Source organism: Macrobrachium nipponense, chromosome 1 (genome assembly GCF_015104395.2).
Source record: "Macrobrachium nipponense isolate FS-2020 chromosome 1, ASM1510439v2, whole genome shotgun sequence".
Taxonomy (NCBI): Eukaryota; Metazoa; Arthropoda; class Malacostraca; order Decapoda; family Palaemonidae; genus Macrobrachium; species Macrobrachium nipponense.
In genome coordinates, this window is record NC_087200.1 from 143323127 (window position 1) to 143339785 (window position 16659).

The 16659-nt window shown below is 38.0% G+C and overlaps 1 protein-coding gene across 1 annotated transcript in view; it reads left to right on the forward strand.

Moving 5' to 3' along the window:
* LOC135218962 (transmembrane protein 62-like) overlaps nt 1-16659 on the forward strand; it is a 608314-nt gene that overhangs the window by 30151 nt on the left and 561504 nt on the right. The window contains 1 exon segment of the mRNA XM_064255400.1: nt 14885-15130. Within this exon segment, the coding sequence (XP_064111470.1) occupies nt 14885-15130 (246 nt within the window).

Here is a 16659-nt window from a genome sequence, read left to right on the forward strand (position 1 = left end):
AAAAAATCACCCACCAATTAGTAGGGACGACCCTAGGCCTTTACTGCCACGTCTTCCTACATGGTGATGAGAGCGCCAGACCAGAGGCATTATCTACTACCTGTAGCTGCCTCTCTCAACAAGGTAAGGTTACTCACAGACCATTACTAACTATTAATGTGAGCACATGACTGTTTGGTTTTTTGTTCATTAAAAGCTGTCCCATATAACCCACCTTCCGGTGGGTAATGTGGAGTCTGCTAATGTAATTTGTTGTTGGTAAGTCACTTTTTAAATGTGGAAAATTGAAATTTAATGATTAGAATAAGGTTTCACATTATACTTACCAAACAATTTACATTACTCCACAAGGGTCAAAAGAGCCCTCCCTCCTCCCCACAGATGGACGTTGCGGCTCAACAAATGGAAGTCCTAAAGCTCAAAACAGTACCAGGTATTTCCCGAAAGTTGGGTTAGGATCCTGTATTCCCTTACTACAAGAACAAAAAATGGGCAGCGCTGCTACCGCCGCCCCAGGAATTTGAATTTTTCAACTGCCATGGTAAGAAAGCGTACTAAGCTAATTGTAATTGTTTTGTTTAGTATATTGTGAAACCTTAGTTTTATCATTTAAACAAAATAGCATTATTTTAATGTCAATTAAACAACCCTTAAACGGCCGAAGCGGTAAATAAAAAAACAAAAAAATGACATCCGTTGGTGCCGGAGGGGTTTTTGAGACGTGAGCGGCGGAGGAAGCGGAGGAGGGAAAAAAAAAATAATTTTTTTTCAAAAAATCACAGCCGCTTGCTTTCATTTTGCAAGATTAAGGAGTTCATTTTTGGCTCCTTTTTTTTTGTCATTGCTTGAAGTTGTTTAGTATGCAAACCATTCAGTAAATGAAAAACAAAAAATTATCCATTATCATATAATAAAATAATCGCGATATATGATAGCGCAAACAAAAATGAAATTTTCATATATCATTGTATATCAAATAGCGCTGTTGCCGCCAAAAACAGTTGAGAGGGTAACAAGTTACTTTTCTTTTTTTTTTCGTTGTAATGATGCCACTATAATTGCGATCATTGTTTTGATATATAACACCATTGTCAAAACGATAAAAGCCAACACAGAAGAAAAATATTATCACCCCCCCCCCCCCCCCCCCCCCAAAATGATTGCACTGAAATTCAGTTAGCGCGCCCGGCGGACGTTTTAAAAAAATAAATTTTTTAAAAAAATTCATTCCCCATAAATCGGAAATATTGTTATAAGGACATGCAATTTGTTTCAAAATTTAAGGAACAAAATGATTGAATATTAACCGATACTGTAAGAGTTTTAGCTTAACAAATGCAGTTTCTACCATTTCGAACGAGTTAAAGTTTGCCACCGAATGTCGGAATTTTTGTTAAAAATTTTTTTTAAAATTTTTTTTAATGCAAATATAAAAAAAATGAGAAATGCTACAAACCTTCAATAATTTTTTTGTTATATGTGCATGTTTTTTTCGCAACATTTTTCCATCATTATAAAACTCTAAAAAAAAGCGTAAATATGAAAAGGCACAAACTTATTAGGAGAACCTGTTGACCTACGCGGTTTCCGAGGATTTTTTCCGGCCGAGGCAATCGGCGCTGCCGGGACGGAATAAAAATAATTTTTTTTTTCAAAGATTCCACCATAAAATCGAGATATTGTTCTAGAGGACTTTTTGCAATATGTTTTAAAATTGAGGATAAATGATTGAATAATTTTACTAGACTGGTAAGATTTTTTTAATGTTACAAATGCGTTTTTTTTTGACCATTTTCGGGGTATTGATGTCAAAGTTGAACCGATCGTAGTTTTTTCCATATTTGATCGTACTTTATATGCAAATATTTCAAAAAATGAGGAAATGCTACAAACCCTTCCGAATATTTTTTGTTATATTGTTGCATGTTTTTGCACACCCATTTCCATAATACTAAAAACCTCTAAAAAAAGCGAGCGTAATATGGTAAAAGGCACAAATATTAGGAGAATGTTTGACCCTACGCGTTTCCGAGATTTTTCGGCCGAGAATCTGGCGCGCGGTACGGAATAAAAAAACAATTTTATTTTTTTCAAATGATTCACCATAAATCGAGATATTGTTCTAGAGGGACTGGCAATATGTTTTAAAGTGCAAGATAAATGATTGAATATTACTCGAACTGTAAGATCTGTTTATGTTACAAATGCGTTTTTTTGACCTATTTGGTTTCTTGAGTCCAAAGGTTGACCGCATCGTAAGTTTTTTTCCTATTTAATTTATCGTACTTTATTTATTTGCAAAATATTTCAAAAATGAGGAATTCTACAACCTTCCAATATTTTTTTGTTAGATTGTGCATGTTTTTTGCGCACATTTTCCATATATAAACCTTTAAAAAAAGCGTAATATGAAAAGGCTCAAAATTAGAGGTAGGAATGTGACCTACGGCGGTTTCGGAGAATTTTCGGCCGAGAATCGTAGCGCTGGAGGGGTAAAAAAATTTTTTTTTTTTTTCAAAAAATTACACGATCAAATCGAGATATTGTTCTAGAGAAACTTGCAACTAGGTTTTAAAATGCGAAGATAAATGATTGAACTATTACTAGACTTAGGACTGTAACGATTTTTACGTTGTCAAACTGCGTTTTTTTTGACCTTTTTCAGTTTGAGTCAAAGGTTGTAACCGAAATCGTAGTTGTTTTTTCGTACTTATCGTACTTTATATGCAAATATTTCAAAAATGATGAAATGCTACAACCTTCCAATAGTTTTTTTGTTATATTTGTGGCATGTTTGTTTTTTGCGCACATTTCCATATATGAACCCTTTGAAAAAAAGCGCGTTTAATATGAAAAGGCTCAAATGTTAGGAAGACTGTGACCTAACGCGTTTCGGAGATTTTCGGCCCGAGAAATGGCGCGGCTCCCCTGCGCGGAGGGGAAAAAATATTTTTTTTTCAAAAATTCACCCATAAATCAAGATTATTGTTCTTTTAGAGACATTGAAATTTGTTTTTAAAATGAAGGGTAAATGAATCTGAATTTGAATTTACGTAGACTGGTAAGATTTTTTTTTTTTAAATTTTTTATTTTATTGTTATAAAATGGCGGTTTTTTGACCTTTTCGGTTGAGGTCAAAAGTTGGGAACCGATCGTAGTTTTTTTTCGTACTTATCGATACTTTATATGCAAATATTTCAAAAATGAGGAAATTGCTACCAACCTTCCAAATATTTTTTTGTTATATTGTGTCATGTTTTTGCGCACATTTCCATATATAAAACCTTTTTAAAAAAAGCAAGCTAATATGAAAAGGCTCTAAATTATTAGGAGAATGTGAAACTACGCGTTTTTCGGAGATTTTCGGTCCGAAGAATCGGCGCGCGGGAGGGGAAAAAAACATTTCTTTTTTTTCAAAAATTCACCATAAATAGAGGATATTGTTTTTCTAGAGACTTGCACAATTTTGTTTTAAAATGAAGATAAATGATTGAATATTAACTAGACTGTTAGATTTTTATGGTTATAAATGCGTTTTTTTGACCCTTTTCGGTTTTGAGTTCCAACAAAGTTGACCGATTCGTAGTTTTTATTTTTTTCCGTACTTATACCTTACCTACTTTATATGGCAAATATTTCAAAAATGAGAAAATGTCATACAACCTTTCAATATTTTTTTTTGTTATTATTTGTGCATGGTTTTTGCGCACATTTTACCCCACACCCCCCCACCATTCCATATACAAACCTTTTTTTTTAAAATAAGCCGTAATATGAAAAGGCACAAAATATTAGGAGAAGTTTGACCTACGGCATTTCGGAAGAAGCTGGCTGCCGAGAAATCGGCGGCTCGGAGGGGGAATAAAAATATTTTTTTCAAAAATTATTCACCATAAATCGAGATATTGTTTCTAGAGACTTGCAAATTTGTTTTAAAGTGAAGGTAAATGATTGAATATTACTAGACCTGTAAGTAAGTTTTCTTATCCCCCCCTAAAAAAAAAATTTACAATATATATATATATTAATATATAATATATATAGATTAAGATATAATTATAATTATATATATTATATAGAGAATAGATATTTGTATATATATATATATGTATAATTATATAATTAATATTATAATATATATAGATATAATAGTTGAAAATATATATAATATATTATATATATACTATCTGCAGTATGGACCCTCAAATTATCAATTCCAGGGAATGACCGAAAGACACATGGTATCGTTTTTTTTAAAAGAAATAAAATTCATTAAGCAAAAGTTTTTTCGCACAAATGACCTATGTGCGATCATCAGTCTGTTAAAAATGGACAAAATAATAACCATTAAAATACTAAAAAATACACTTGGATTACTTAAAATGACAATTAAAAACATTAAAAGACTAAAAAAGCAAAGCGAAAAGTAAAAAACAACTGCTGTAACACAAACCTTCAGGTACCAAAAGACAGAAGATAGAATGACCAAAAATAAGTTTATCTATTATCTATTAACTATATATATAATCATTTTTTTTTATACGGTAAAATATATATATTACATTCTTCGATTCTGGTACCAATACAAATAAATAAAAGGGAATGCAAGGTGACACCCTTCTCTTTTCGCCATACAATGAAATGTCTTATTATTATTTTAATCATAGCACAACATTCAGACTATTAAAAAAATTGTAAAATAAATAAAACTAAAACTAAATAAAAATAAAATCAGAACAGAATAAAACTCACTCGTAATCCTGACTCTTCGTTCTATTCTTGTTGTTTTCCCCTCCTCCGCCATTGAAGAGTCTTTGCATTTTTTTCCACTCGTGACATGAACGGAGGTTAACAGGTTGGAAGGAGGGAGACGCGAGGAAAGCCCTTATCTGCTGATGGACCCGGCAGCCCCAATCGCGCCTCCCCTTGCTATCGGTTTAGGGGGCGCGCTCCAATACCATGACCTTTAGTGTGGTTACTTTTCGGTCACACTTCCCCTACTCCTTGCAAACGAGCGAACTTTGCAGAGAACGACAGAAGAAAACCGGGTGGTCTTTTATTCCTGCCATGCCATTTCAATGGGCACCCCCACCCGGCCACCGTTTTCTGCCTTCCTTCGCCCTTGTTAAGGCCTCCAGTATGTGTTTCCCCCCACCCCTGGCTTGCAGCCGACACGAGCAGGGTCCACTACCCGAACGAGAAGCGTGGTGATGGCGAGGGGCGTCCTTGTTCAGGCATGGGGCGGCCGGCGAGCAGAGGGCGTCGGTCCAGGCACGGGGCGGTGGGCAGGTTCGAGCGAAGTTGGCCCCTCCTATCTGCCCTTTCCTCTAGGGGCAAGATCTGCAGCTCTGGGGCAGGGGGTCAGTTATGGGAAGGCGGCCCACTCATCGGGATCAAGAAAGTTGATGCGAGGGCAATTCCCGGGCTACCTTCTAGGAAACTGTATGTGGGGTCAACCTCGGAAGGAAATTGTCACCGCGGTACCCACAGTTACAGTAATGTAGGCAATTTTTTTTTTGGAGGGGGCCAAACCTGAAGGATGGTATTTGAGGAAGCTTCTGTGTCCACCCCTTTTCTGGTTCTCCTGGCGAAAGGGAGAGTACTGGAATGAGCTGATCAAAGAGTATCAACTCCTCCCCAATGTGCCATCGTTTGTATGTGCCCAAATGGTCGGTAGGGTCCGCTCGGTTACGAAACTTCCTCAAAACCACAAACTAGGCCACCCTGTCCGACGTGTCTTCTTCCGCTGTACGATTCTCCTTCTTGGAAGGGGTTTCATGACTCCTCGTAATCATGGGGACGAGTCGTCGGACACCCTTCCAATTCCAAACAGATGACGAACGTACTAGCGCCCCTTCCGGCCGCCACTCTGTCCTCGCTCCTTTGCCAAGGTCGTTTGCGTGGATTGACTAGCGGAACCTCTTGAGGACATTACTGGGGCCCCCACGCACCAACCGAAGGGTAGCCACTGACGTGGAACACCCTGCTTCATACCAGTTACCTGGGCCAAGGGACTAATCCGAGTTATAATAATTATCCATAAACAGGTCTTTATATCCCTTATTGACGGAAATGTACCCACCGAGGATGTTTGAATACAGTGTCACGCAGCGTGGAAGGAAGAAACCCCCGGTATACACTGAAAAGTCCCCACAACGTTATCCAAGTGGGGGTTGGCCTCGGTAATGAGAAAAGGAATTTCAACACCATATTTCGTTTTTTGGGCTTCCGTTGCGGGGTTATACACCCCCGTTTTTTTTTTTATACTAAGACCGTCCTTTTGTAAGGCATCATTCCCCTTCATCAAAAAGACAAAGGTTCTTTCCAGGAATCAAGCGGAGTTACTACCACCGGCACCCACGGATATAATCCAACACTTGTACGCACTAAAATGAGGCGATCACGTTTATTCCTTCCGGCGGGGTATCGGCCCCATTCGGTTGAAGGGCGTTGAAGTACCTGTCCCACCAACCGCCAGGAAATTATCACGGGACATAACGCCAGGCACAGTTCCGGCATACATAAAAAAATAATTTCTCCTCCAAGATTGCCTGACGTTGACAGCAGGTGTCATTACCAAAAGCAAAAAATTGTGGAGCCCCAAAAATCTCGCCACCATGTCAGAATGAGGTTTGCAACCCCGCCAGTTAATACGACAAGGTCGTCCTCAGCTCATACCGGCCAAGTACCGAGCGTAGTCCAACTGTCGTCGTTGTAAAAGCCAGGTATTCACCAGCAATTCCCAGCGTCATGGAAAAGCTGGTATGAACAACCCCAAAACAGTCAAGGGTGGGGGTACTGGGTAACGGTCATCCACCAGGGGTTTTTGCCGTTGAAGGGGTGCATGTTAGGAGGGGTGGAGGTCCTCCGTCCAGCCCCCTACGTCCACTCTCCAGGAACGAACCGAACCTTCACCTTGGCTGGCGCGACGAGCCGACCTTATACGTTTGGCCCGTGAAGAGCAGGCTCACCCAACGGCCTCACGGGTGGGGCCGTGGGGGCACGATATTCGCACACTACCCCACCCCCGTAATTGGCCCATCACCCATCAACTTAGGCCCATTCACTTTTCTGTATCATCCCTCTGCGATAAAATAATTGAGCACCCGTGATCCCCACCCACCCTCCCCCGTCCTCAGATTCCCCCTCGTAAGTCAACTGAACCTCCCACTGAATTTCGAGCTCACTTAGGGATGTGGAGCCTCGAACGGACTATGGGGGCATATTATTCATCTCCGCACTTTCATCGGGACTTGATGTCCTCCCATCATCCTACGCGACTCGATGGACCATACCGACCAATCAAAATGAGGACTTGCGACAATGGTTCACCCGATCAAGCTCCAGCAAAGATACATCGTCGATGTCCCTTTGGTTGGAGGGCCCTCAGCCAAATGCCTTAACGACAATGCCCCTAAGTACCGGCCCACATTGCTTCCTAGGGGTAAACCAAAGGCATACGCTGTGTTCCTAAAACAACTTTCAGCCACCCCACGTGCCGGCCCACAGAACGGTCCTTGAGGGCGCGGAGCGGGGTCATGCTGGGTGCTTGGCCCCTTCGCCTAGCATCCAGGTCCAAAACTCGCGCCTTACATGATCTCCCTTCAGGCAGGGTACACAAACCCACCTTTCACTGGTTTACAACGCGTTCGAGAACATATCTATCAACGTCCTGTAGGCTAAGACCAGAAATGCTCAAAGGTCTTCGCACAAAGTTCCAGAATAAAAAACAAACCGTTTTCACGAAAAGATCGCTTCTTCGGAATGGTGGCGCTACTTGATGCTGGGCTGGAGCGAGGAAGAAGGGGATATCGCGCACTGCGCAACCTGGGTCACACCCTTCAAAACAAAACAAGAAGGCCTTCGATCCGTGAACTCTCAGCATCCCCCAAGGACGCCATGGATTCAAAAGTTTTAGGCTGAGGCCTAATGGAATATAAGTGATTTTTCCGCCCCGAAATCCGAGAATTTTAAAAAACAAAAAAACTTTGTATGTACGACGTAAAATACGTCCAGATCGTCACCCGACAGACCAAGAAATTTTCTCGACGTTAAAATACGTTCCAGGTAGTCGGCGTTTGAAGGGTTAAGTAGCTATTATAAAAAAAGAAAAAGAAATTGTTGAAGTGTGGACTAGTTAATTGTATAAAACCTATAGTGGACCATTCTAACACATGGCTGGCCATAGGACAAGTACATACTACATAGAGTTGTGCAATCAACGCCTATATTATTGGTTGCCACAACCACTCCCCCTCCCCTCCCCCACCCCACCCGACTGGTGAGCAGTTTTCCCCCTTAGTAAATCTGATCTTTGGGTATCAGGAAGCAGGACTTGCCGCAGGGTTTGTTTTGGTGCAGTCATGTCTAAACAAAACTTCTTCCAATTAGTTATTTCAACAAACCAAAGGCAATTCCAGCAGTTGATAATGGCCACAGGATTAATAGTATTAGTGATGATGAAGACAGTGCAACGGAATGTAACGCAACTGCTAATATTACAGGTCACTCCGTCAGTGATGAGATGCATGAACATGTGATGAAGGAACAAGTGAGCCTCCAACTAAAGAGTAAAAAACGAACTAACCATAGTTTTGTTTGGAAAATGATTCTTCATATATATAAAATTTTGGTTTACTAAAATAAATGAAATTGAATGTGACAAACCCAAGCATAGTATGTGGCATTATTCTTTCTAATGATGCAATGAAACCATCCAAGCTAAAAAGACATTTAAATACAAATCACAGTGAACTAGCAGTGAAACCTCATGAATATTTTGAAAGAAAGCTTAAGGAGCTTAAATGAGAAAGAAAAAGCCTCCAGAAATTTGTCTTTACAAATCAGGCTGCATTGAGAGCTTCTTACAGTGTCACTTTGCATTGCAAAAGCTTACAGTATTGGAGAAAAATATGTGCTGAAATATTTAGCGAGTCATCTCTCACTAAGATTTGTAACATATCCCTATCAAATAAGATGGTAACAAGGAGGATTGGTGAATTAGCAGATGTGGAGGATCAGTTGTTGCAGCAACTACAGGTATCACAATACTACTTTGCTTTGCAAATTGATGAATCTACTGATGTTGCAAATAATGCAATTTTAATTGTTTATGAAACATATGAATACAGTGATGACTTTAAGGAAGAATTACAATATACCCATGAACTGTCATCACATACTACAGGTGCTGCGATTTTTGAAGCTTTGAATAACTAGTAAAAAATGGGTTAAAATGGGAGTGTTATGTTGGTATCTGAACTGATGGGGCGGCAGCAATGACAGGAGGTTACTCAGGTGTCACAACAAAGGTTAAGGAAGGAGATTGCCCCCAACTGTGCTTAAAGCTACACACTGATTCATTGAGAAATGCTAGCAACTAAAAAATGGATGTTGAACTCAATAATGTTTTATCAGAAACTGTTAAAGCTGTGAATTTTGTATAGGCCAATGCACTCAATTTATGTTTGTTCACACTGCTATGTGAAGATATGGAGAGTGAACACCAGCGGTTGCTATTCCATGCAGAAGTGCGATGGCTGTCGCGTGATAAAGTTTTAACACCTGTCTTTGAACTACGCATTGACTTAGTAATGTTTTTGAAAGACAGAAAACCTGATTAGGCAAATGTTTCAAGATACTAACTGGGTTGCTAAGTTAGCCTATTTGAGTGACATATGTTTGGTTCTGAATCAGCTTAATTTGCCCCTACAAGGTAGGAATTCTTCAATTTTTCGAATGTCAGATAAGATTGACGGGTTCAAAGTGAAATTGCTGGTCTGGCATAATAGGATCGAAAGAGTGTTTTGATATGTTTCGAAAGAGAGTGTTTTGATATGTTTCCCAGTGTTGCCTCAGTTGTTGATGATCAGAGAGAGGAGTTAAATATTGACAGTTTGAAAAGTATCATTGCAAAACATTTAAATCCTCTTTCTGAGCATTTTTTGCTTTCCTGAAGAAGAGGATCCACGAACAGGAGATGAATGAGTTCGTTATCCTTTCTCAGACTCAAATGAAAAAAATTTGAATTCACTGCAAGAGGATCAGCTAATTGAGTTGTATGAAAGTAGTAAACATTACCTGTATTTTGGGTATAAAAGTAGTATAACATTACCTGAATTTTGGATTTGTGCCCTTGGAGAATTTCCCGAACTAAGTGCCATTGGTTTGAAACTGTTAATGCCATTGTCTTCAACTTACCTGTGTGAAGCAGCGTTCTCATTACTGGTGGTTCAATGAAGACTAAATATAGAAACAGACTGAATATAAAATCGCCACTTCATCTAGCACTTAGTGACATTCAACCACGTCTTGAGAAACTTGTTTCAGCAAAGCAAGTACAGAAATCTTGCTAATTTAGGGACACTGGTTAAACTAACAAATAAGTGTTTTAGATTGCCTTTATATTTAGACCCTCTTGGATTTCTGAGTGTTAAGTACACTCAAGAATCGGTTAAATTATGAATTATATAATAGTTTTGCACAAACATGAAATTATATAAGATTTGAATGGTAAAATATGAAACATGATTTGGATAAGTGTATATTTTATTGCTTATATATGTAGGCCTATTTCTCATTTCATTTATTGAATATGAAATATTACATTTTGGTGTATTGATAGTTCTTTGTAATACAATTGTATACATGAATCTGTAACCATGACTCCCATTTCTACAGTAGTATTTTTTTTTTCTTTTTACCACCATGGCATCCATTTGATTTAGAATTTTTTTATTCTATTTACTTTTTATAATGTGAAACATATACGTACAGGCAGTCCCTGGGTTACGACGGGGGTTCCATTCTTGAGATGTGTTGTAAGCCGAAAATCAACGAAAGCCGGAACATCGTTAAAAATCCTAAGAAAACCTTACTTTTAATGCTTTGGGTGCATTAAAAACTATGTAAACTGCATTCTTATTGCATTTTTCAAAAAAAACCTTCAAATATTTATTATTTTGCATTTTTGGTGTCATATTTCTTGTGCCAGATCAGCATTGTAGGCGTCATAACCCTGGAATGTGCATCGTAACCCTGGAAATAATTTCTGATGAATATAATTGAAAAGCGTCTTAACCTTGGAACATCGCAAGCCGAACCTTTCGTAACCCTGGGACTGCCTGTATATTATGAATACATGGTATAAAATAATAAATAAATATAAGATGTTGAGGATATGTGCATTTGTTATGCCTTTGGTTGTTTTTTATGATAATTTGGACTAATTAACCCTCTTACGCCGACTGGACGTATTTTACGTCAACATTTTTTGTCTCCCGTGTGCCGACTGGACGTATTTTACGTCGACTTACGAAAGTTTTTTTTTAAATTCATGGAAAAATACTTATAGGCCTACCAGCCTAAAACTTTTGAATCACGCGCCTTGGGGGATGCTGGGAGTTCACGGATCCAGGTGTTGTTTTGTTTACAATCGTTACGCAGGCGCGCAAGCGCGAATTTCTTTCTTGCCGCACTAAAAAGTATATGTGACACATCTCAGAAATTATTTCGTCACTTTGACATAATTTTTGTACCATTGTAAATTAGCCGTTACATGAAGTATTATATATGAAAAGTGGCGCATTTTTATGTAGAATACAACAATAAATACTCATGATTGTAGCTTTTATCAGTTTTGGAGAGGATTTTCATATAAATAACGATAATTGCCAAAATTTCAACCTTCGGTCAACTTTGACTCTTACCGAAATGGTCGAAAAACGCAATTGTAAGCTAAAACTCTTATATTTCAGTAATATTCAATCATTTACCTTAATTTTGCAACTAATTGGATGTCTCTAGCACAATATTTCGATTTATGGTGAAGTTATGAAAAAACCTTTTCCTTACGTCCGCGCGGTAACTCTTCCGAAAAAAAATCATACATGCGATTGTGGTAATGTTTGCACCCCATTTTAAAAATTAGCCGTTATATAAAGTTTATATATGGAAATGTGCACAATTTCATGCACAATACAACTAAAACAACCCATGGTTGTAGCTTTTATCAGTTTTGAGATATTTTCATATCGATAATTGCCAAAATTTCAACCTTCGTCAACCTCTTTGACTCTACCGAAATGGTGGAAAATGCAATTGTAAGCTAAAACGCTTATATTCTAGTAATATTCAAGCACTTACCTTCATTTTGCAACAAATTGGAAGTCTCTAGCACAATATTTCGATTTATGGTGAATTTATGAAAAAAAAACTAACATTTTCTTTAACGTCTGCGCGGTAACTCTTCCGAAAAAAATCATACATGCGATTGTGGTAAAATGTTTTGCACCATTTTAAATTAGCCGTTACATAAAGTTTTTATATATGAAAAATGTGCGCAAGTTTCATGTAGAATACAACAAAAAATAATTGAAGGTTGTAGCTTTTCTCATTTTCGAAATATTTGCATATAAATCACGATAAATAGAAAAAAAAACCACGTTTCCGAGGTCAAACTTTGACTACCGAAATGGTTCGAAAAACGCAATTGTAAGCTAAAACTCTTACAGTCTAGTAATATTCAGTCATTTATCTTCATCTTGAAACAAATTTGAAGTCTCTAGCAAAATATTTTAGATTTATTGGTGAATTTAAAAAAAAAAAAATCTTTCCTTCCCTCCGCGCGCGGATTCTCCGCCACAAATCTCCGAAATGCGTACGTCCCATTCTCGGAATATTTGCTCCGTTTCATATTAGGCATTTCATAGAGTTTTATATATGAAACTGTGCGCAATTTCATGTAAGAATAAAAACGCAACATATTGAAGGTTGTAGCTTTTTTCTTTTCTTTTTCTGAAATAATTGCATATAAAAAATATATATATGTATAAAAAAATTCGACATTTGGTCAACTTTAACTCTTCAGATATGGTCGAAAAACGCAATTGTAAGCTAATCCTCTTACAGTATAGTAATATTCAATCATTTGTCTTTCATTTTGAAAGAAAGAAATTGGAAGTCTCTAGGACAATATTTAGATTTATGGTGAATTTTTGAAAAAAATATTTGTTTACGTCCGCGCGTTATGAATTCATGCATTATTTTGTGAATATTTTCTCTGTGTTGCTTGTTTTACTGTTTTACAATGTGTATATACCAAAATGATCGCAATTTAGTGTACATTACAACGAAAAAAAAAGTAACTTGTTTACCTTAACCGTTTTGCGCACAGCACGATTTAAATACAATTATATATGAAATTTCGTTTTGCGCTATCATATAATCGCATTATTTATATATGATAATGATAATTTTTTTCATTTCTGATGGTTGCATACTAAACTTCAGCCAATGACAGGAAAAGGAGCCAAAAATGAACTCTTAATCTTGAAAACTAAGTGTGCTGTGATTTTTTAAAAAAAATATTTTTTCCGTTTCCGCGCTCACTCTGAAACACCTCCGGCACACGGGAGACAATTGTTTTTTTTACTGCTTCAGCGTAAGAGGGTTATATGCCAGGTCATGCCTGGATGTATGTACTGGTCCGCAGAATTATTTTTACTCTCTTGACTGGTCCGTAAAGTTGAAAAGGTTGGGAACCACTATCCTAGCAGACTGTTTGAGCCGCCAGAATCAGGTCCTCCCGACAGATTAGACATTAGATCAAAGAGTATGCGAGGACCTTTGGCAACTATGGGGTCATCCTTCAGTAGACCTCTTTGCAACTTCAAAGAACCACAGACTTCCAAGATTCTGTTCACTGGTCCCAGACCCTCTCGCTTGGAAGATGGATGCGATGCTGCAAGATTGGATGGGTCTGGACGTCTACGCCTTTCCACCTTTCAGTATGATCAGGGAGGTCATAAACATATTAAGTCTCACCAGAATGTAATAATGACTCTGGTGGCCCCCTTTTGGCCAGGGAAAGAGTGGTTCCCAGACTTGATACAACAATTAGTCAACTTTCCCAGGCTATTACCTCAAAAACAGTGTCATCTCAGACAACCTCAATTTTCAGAAGTTTCATCTAGGGTTGTCCACTCTGCCTCTGACAGGGTACAGACTGCCAAGTGCCTCATCAGACTATCGCCTAATGCAGATGTCCTTCATTCAACAGATTACATCAATAATAAGTGGTCTACCTTCAGAGAGTGGTGTAACAGACAAAAAGTGTCCTCTTCTGAAACCACTATAAGTCAGATTACTGATTTCCTTTACTTGAGGAAGTCTAGGAAGTTTCCAATGTCTGCAATCAAAGGTTATAGAGCTATGCTTAGTTCAGTCTTTAAGCATAGAGGACTGGATGTATGTTCAAACTAAGATTTAAGTGATTTTCTTAAATCTATGGATGTCACAAAACAAGTAAGTTATGATACCATTTCGTGGAATTTAGACGTAGTATTGAAATGGATTTCAAGACCACCTTTCGAGCCTATGCAGTCAGCTTCTCCCAGGGACCTAACAAGGAAAACCACTTTAGGGCCAGTTTCAGTGGCTGGCATGGTGTTGGGCGAGGAGGCACAGGGAATCTGACTTTCCTTTGCTTATTTTTGCTTTGAATAAGGTATGATGTTTGTTGGGAAGCCTGGAGGCACATTTGTGGCTAGAGTGCCCACCAGTTCCTTTTTAATGGTTGGGTTGTGACAGTTTTTTGTGGTTATGGTGGGGTTGTAGTGTTGTTTTTTTTTCTTTTTGGTTTTTGTCTTTTGGATTTTGGTCTTAGCCCAAGCAAGGGCAACATTTTTAGTCTTGCAAGAACGATACGGTTGTACTTTCCTGACTCCAAAACCTTATTAATTATATAATTTTTATTTTTCTGACTTATATGGAAGTGAATGAAAAACCATGATGTACGTTACCCAAAATTTTGCTGCTACTATACCAAAAGAAATCTTCAGTATTGGTAGAGGAACTTGTTTGATTTTGTATGTTTGTCTTCCAGGTGTACAGTATATGGATAAGAACACTAATAACTCAGAGAGGCCGAAGGTTTTACCTAACTGCAGCATGTGGACTCTTCATGGTATCTCTAGCCTTATTGATAATTCGCTCTTGGAATTCCCGTTCGTATTTTCGTGATGTAGATTTCATAAATAAACTACAAATTGCAACACATGATGCTAAAAGTGAACTGAGGCTGAAGAACAACAAGCAAGATCAACAAGGTGGACTGAGCTGGATTGTTCAGGTGAGTTCTAATGCATTACGTATCTGTGTTATCATGGGTTTGTGAAATACATTTTTTGGTGAATAACCTGCTTTTATGTTTTTATATAAGTAATTTGCTTAGTATAATTATAACCTATAGTTTTCACATGGCATCCCAAAACTTCAAAATTCACAATAGCTATTTAGCTGTCTAGTGTAGGTGGCATAAAACCCTGCCCATTTTTGGAGTAAAGAGCAGAATGACATGGCAGAGAGCTTAATCATTTTTCTGCTGGTATCCGACCAACATCTTTCGTCCCTGCAACCTACTGTCATCATTTGTTTGGTGATGTACTCAGAATGTGTTGTTACTTTCTTGATTATTTGTTTTGTTAGTGATATCCTCACATAGTTTATGATTCTTTGCTTTGTTAGTTACTTAACTTTTTTTTTAGCAGAATGTCAGATACTAGTTCTTCCAGTGCTTGCTCTTGTAGCGAAAGATGTAAGACTAGGTTAGTTAAGTAATCAGCTGACTCTCATACTAATGTGTCAAATGTGGGGGACAGAATTGTGATATGTATTGAGAATACCTGTGTTGAATGTCAAGACTGGGATGAGAAGAGGTGGAAAGCTTTAAAATCTTATTTGCTTAAGCTTGAAAGGGAGAGAAAGAGGAAGGCCGCCACTAGAGCCAAAAGTAGAGCTAGCCTTGCTTCTGCTAGGCTAATAAAGGTTAGTGCTGTCCCTTCATCACCAGTTCTTGTTGTTTCTCCAACTCTTAGCCCTCCAACTCCTTTACAGCACGCTCATAATCTAGACTCCCATGTTTTCAAACCCGATCCCATTGCCATGCCCGAATCAAGGTTCGATCAAAACCTTCATTTAATTGTAATTGTAAGTGCAATGTCTCAGTTTGGTAATTCAGTGAAAGTGCTTTCGAAAAAGTGTCAACAAGTTCAACTCATGTGATAAGTAATAGTGTTGTGTCTGTGGAGGACGTGGCCTCCTGTCACATTGGTGCTCCTAGTTGCTTCAGGACAGGGATTACCTTCTCAATTTTTACCACAATCTGAGGATTGTGACAAATTTCAAGAAGTCAGATCTCATCCCTAAGCAAAGGACAAAGTGTAGGCAGCCTGCGGTTACCGACAGGGATTCTGTTCCTGGGGGCTTGACAGCAACTGAAAATCATCACTAACTGAAATTCAAAAGTTTATTGGCACCACAAAACAACTAAAGTTGCCCTAGACTGGTTAACAATGCCGTAGACAGTGTCATGGCCAGATATTTTGCCCTAATGTGTAATAGCTAGTGTTCAGAACCGGTCAAGAATAACCAGTTATTGGTTGGAAAAATTTTTGTTCACAACTGGTTACTAGTTAATTGTTTATCATTCATTTCAGACCGTAGGTTATGTGCTTTATTTTTCAGATTTTTTGGCTAATGCTAATGATTATGAAAAATGATGCAAATAATTACAAAAGAATGGTAATGAAAAAGAAAATTATGCATTCTTTCATTATTATTGACCTAAAAGATAAGTTTATTCTTTCGTTTAGGATTTTA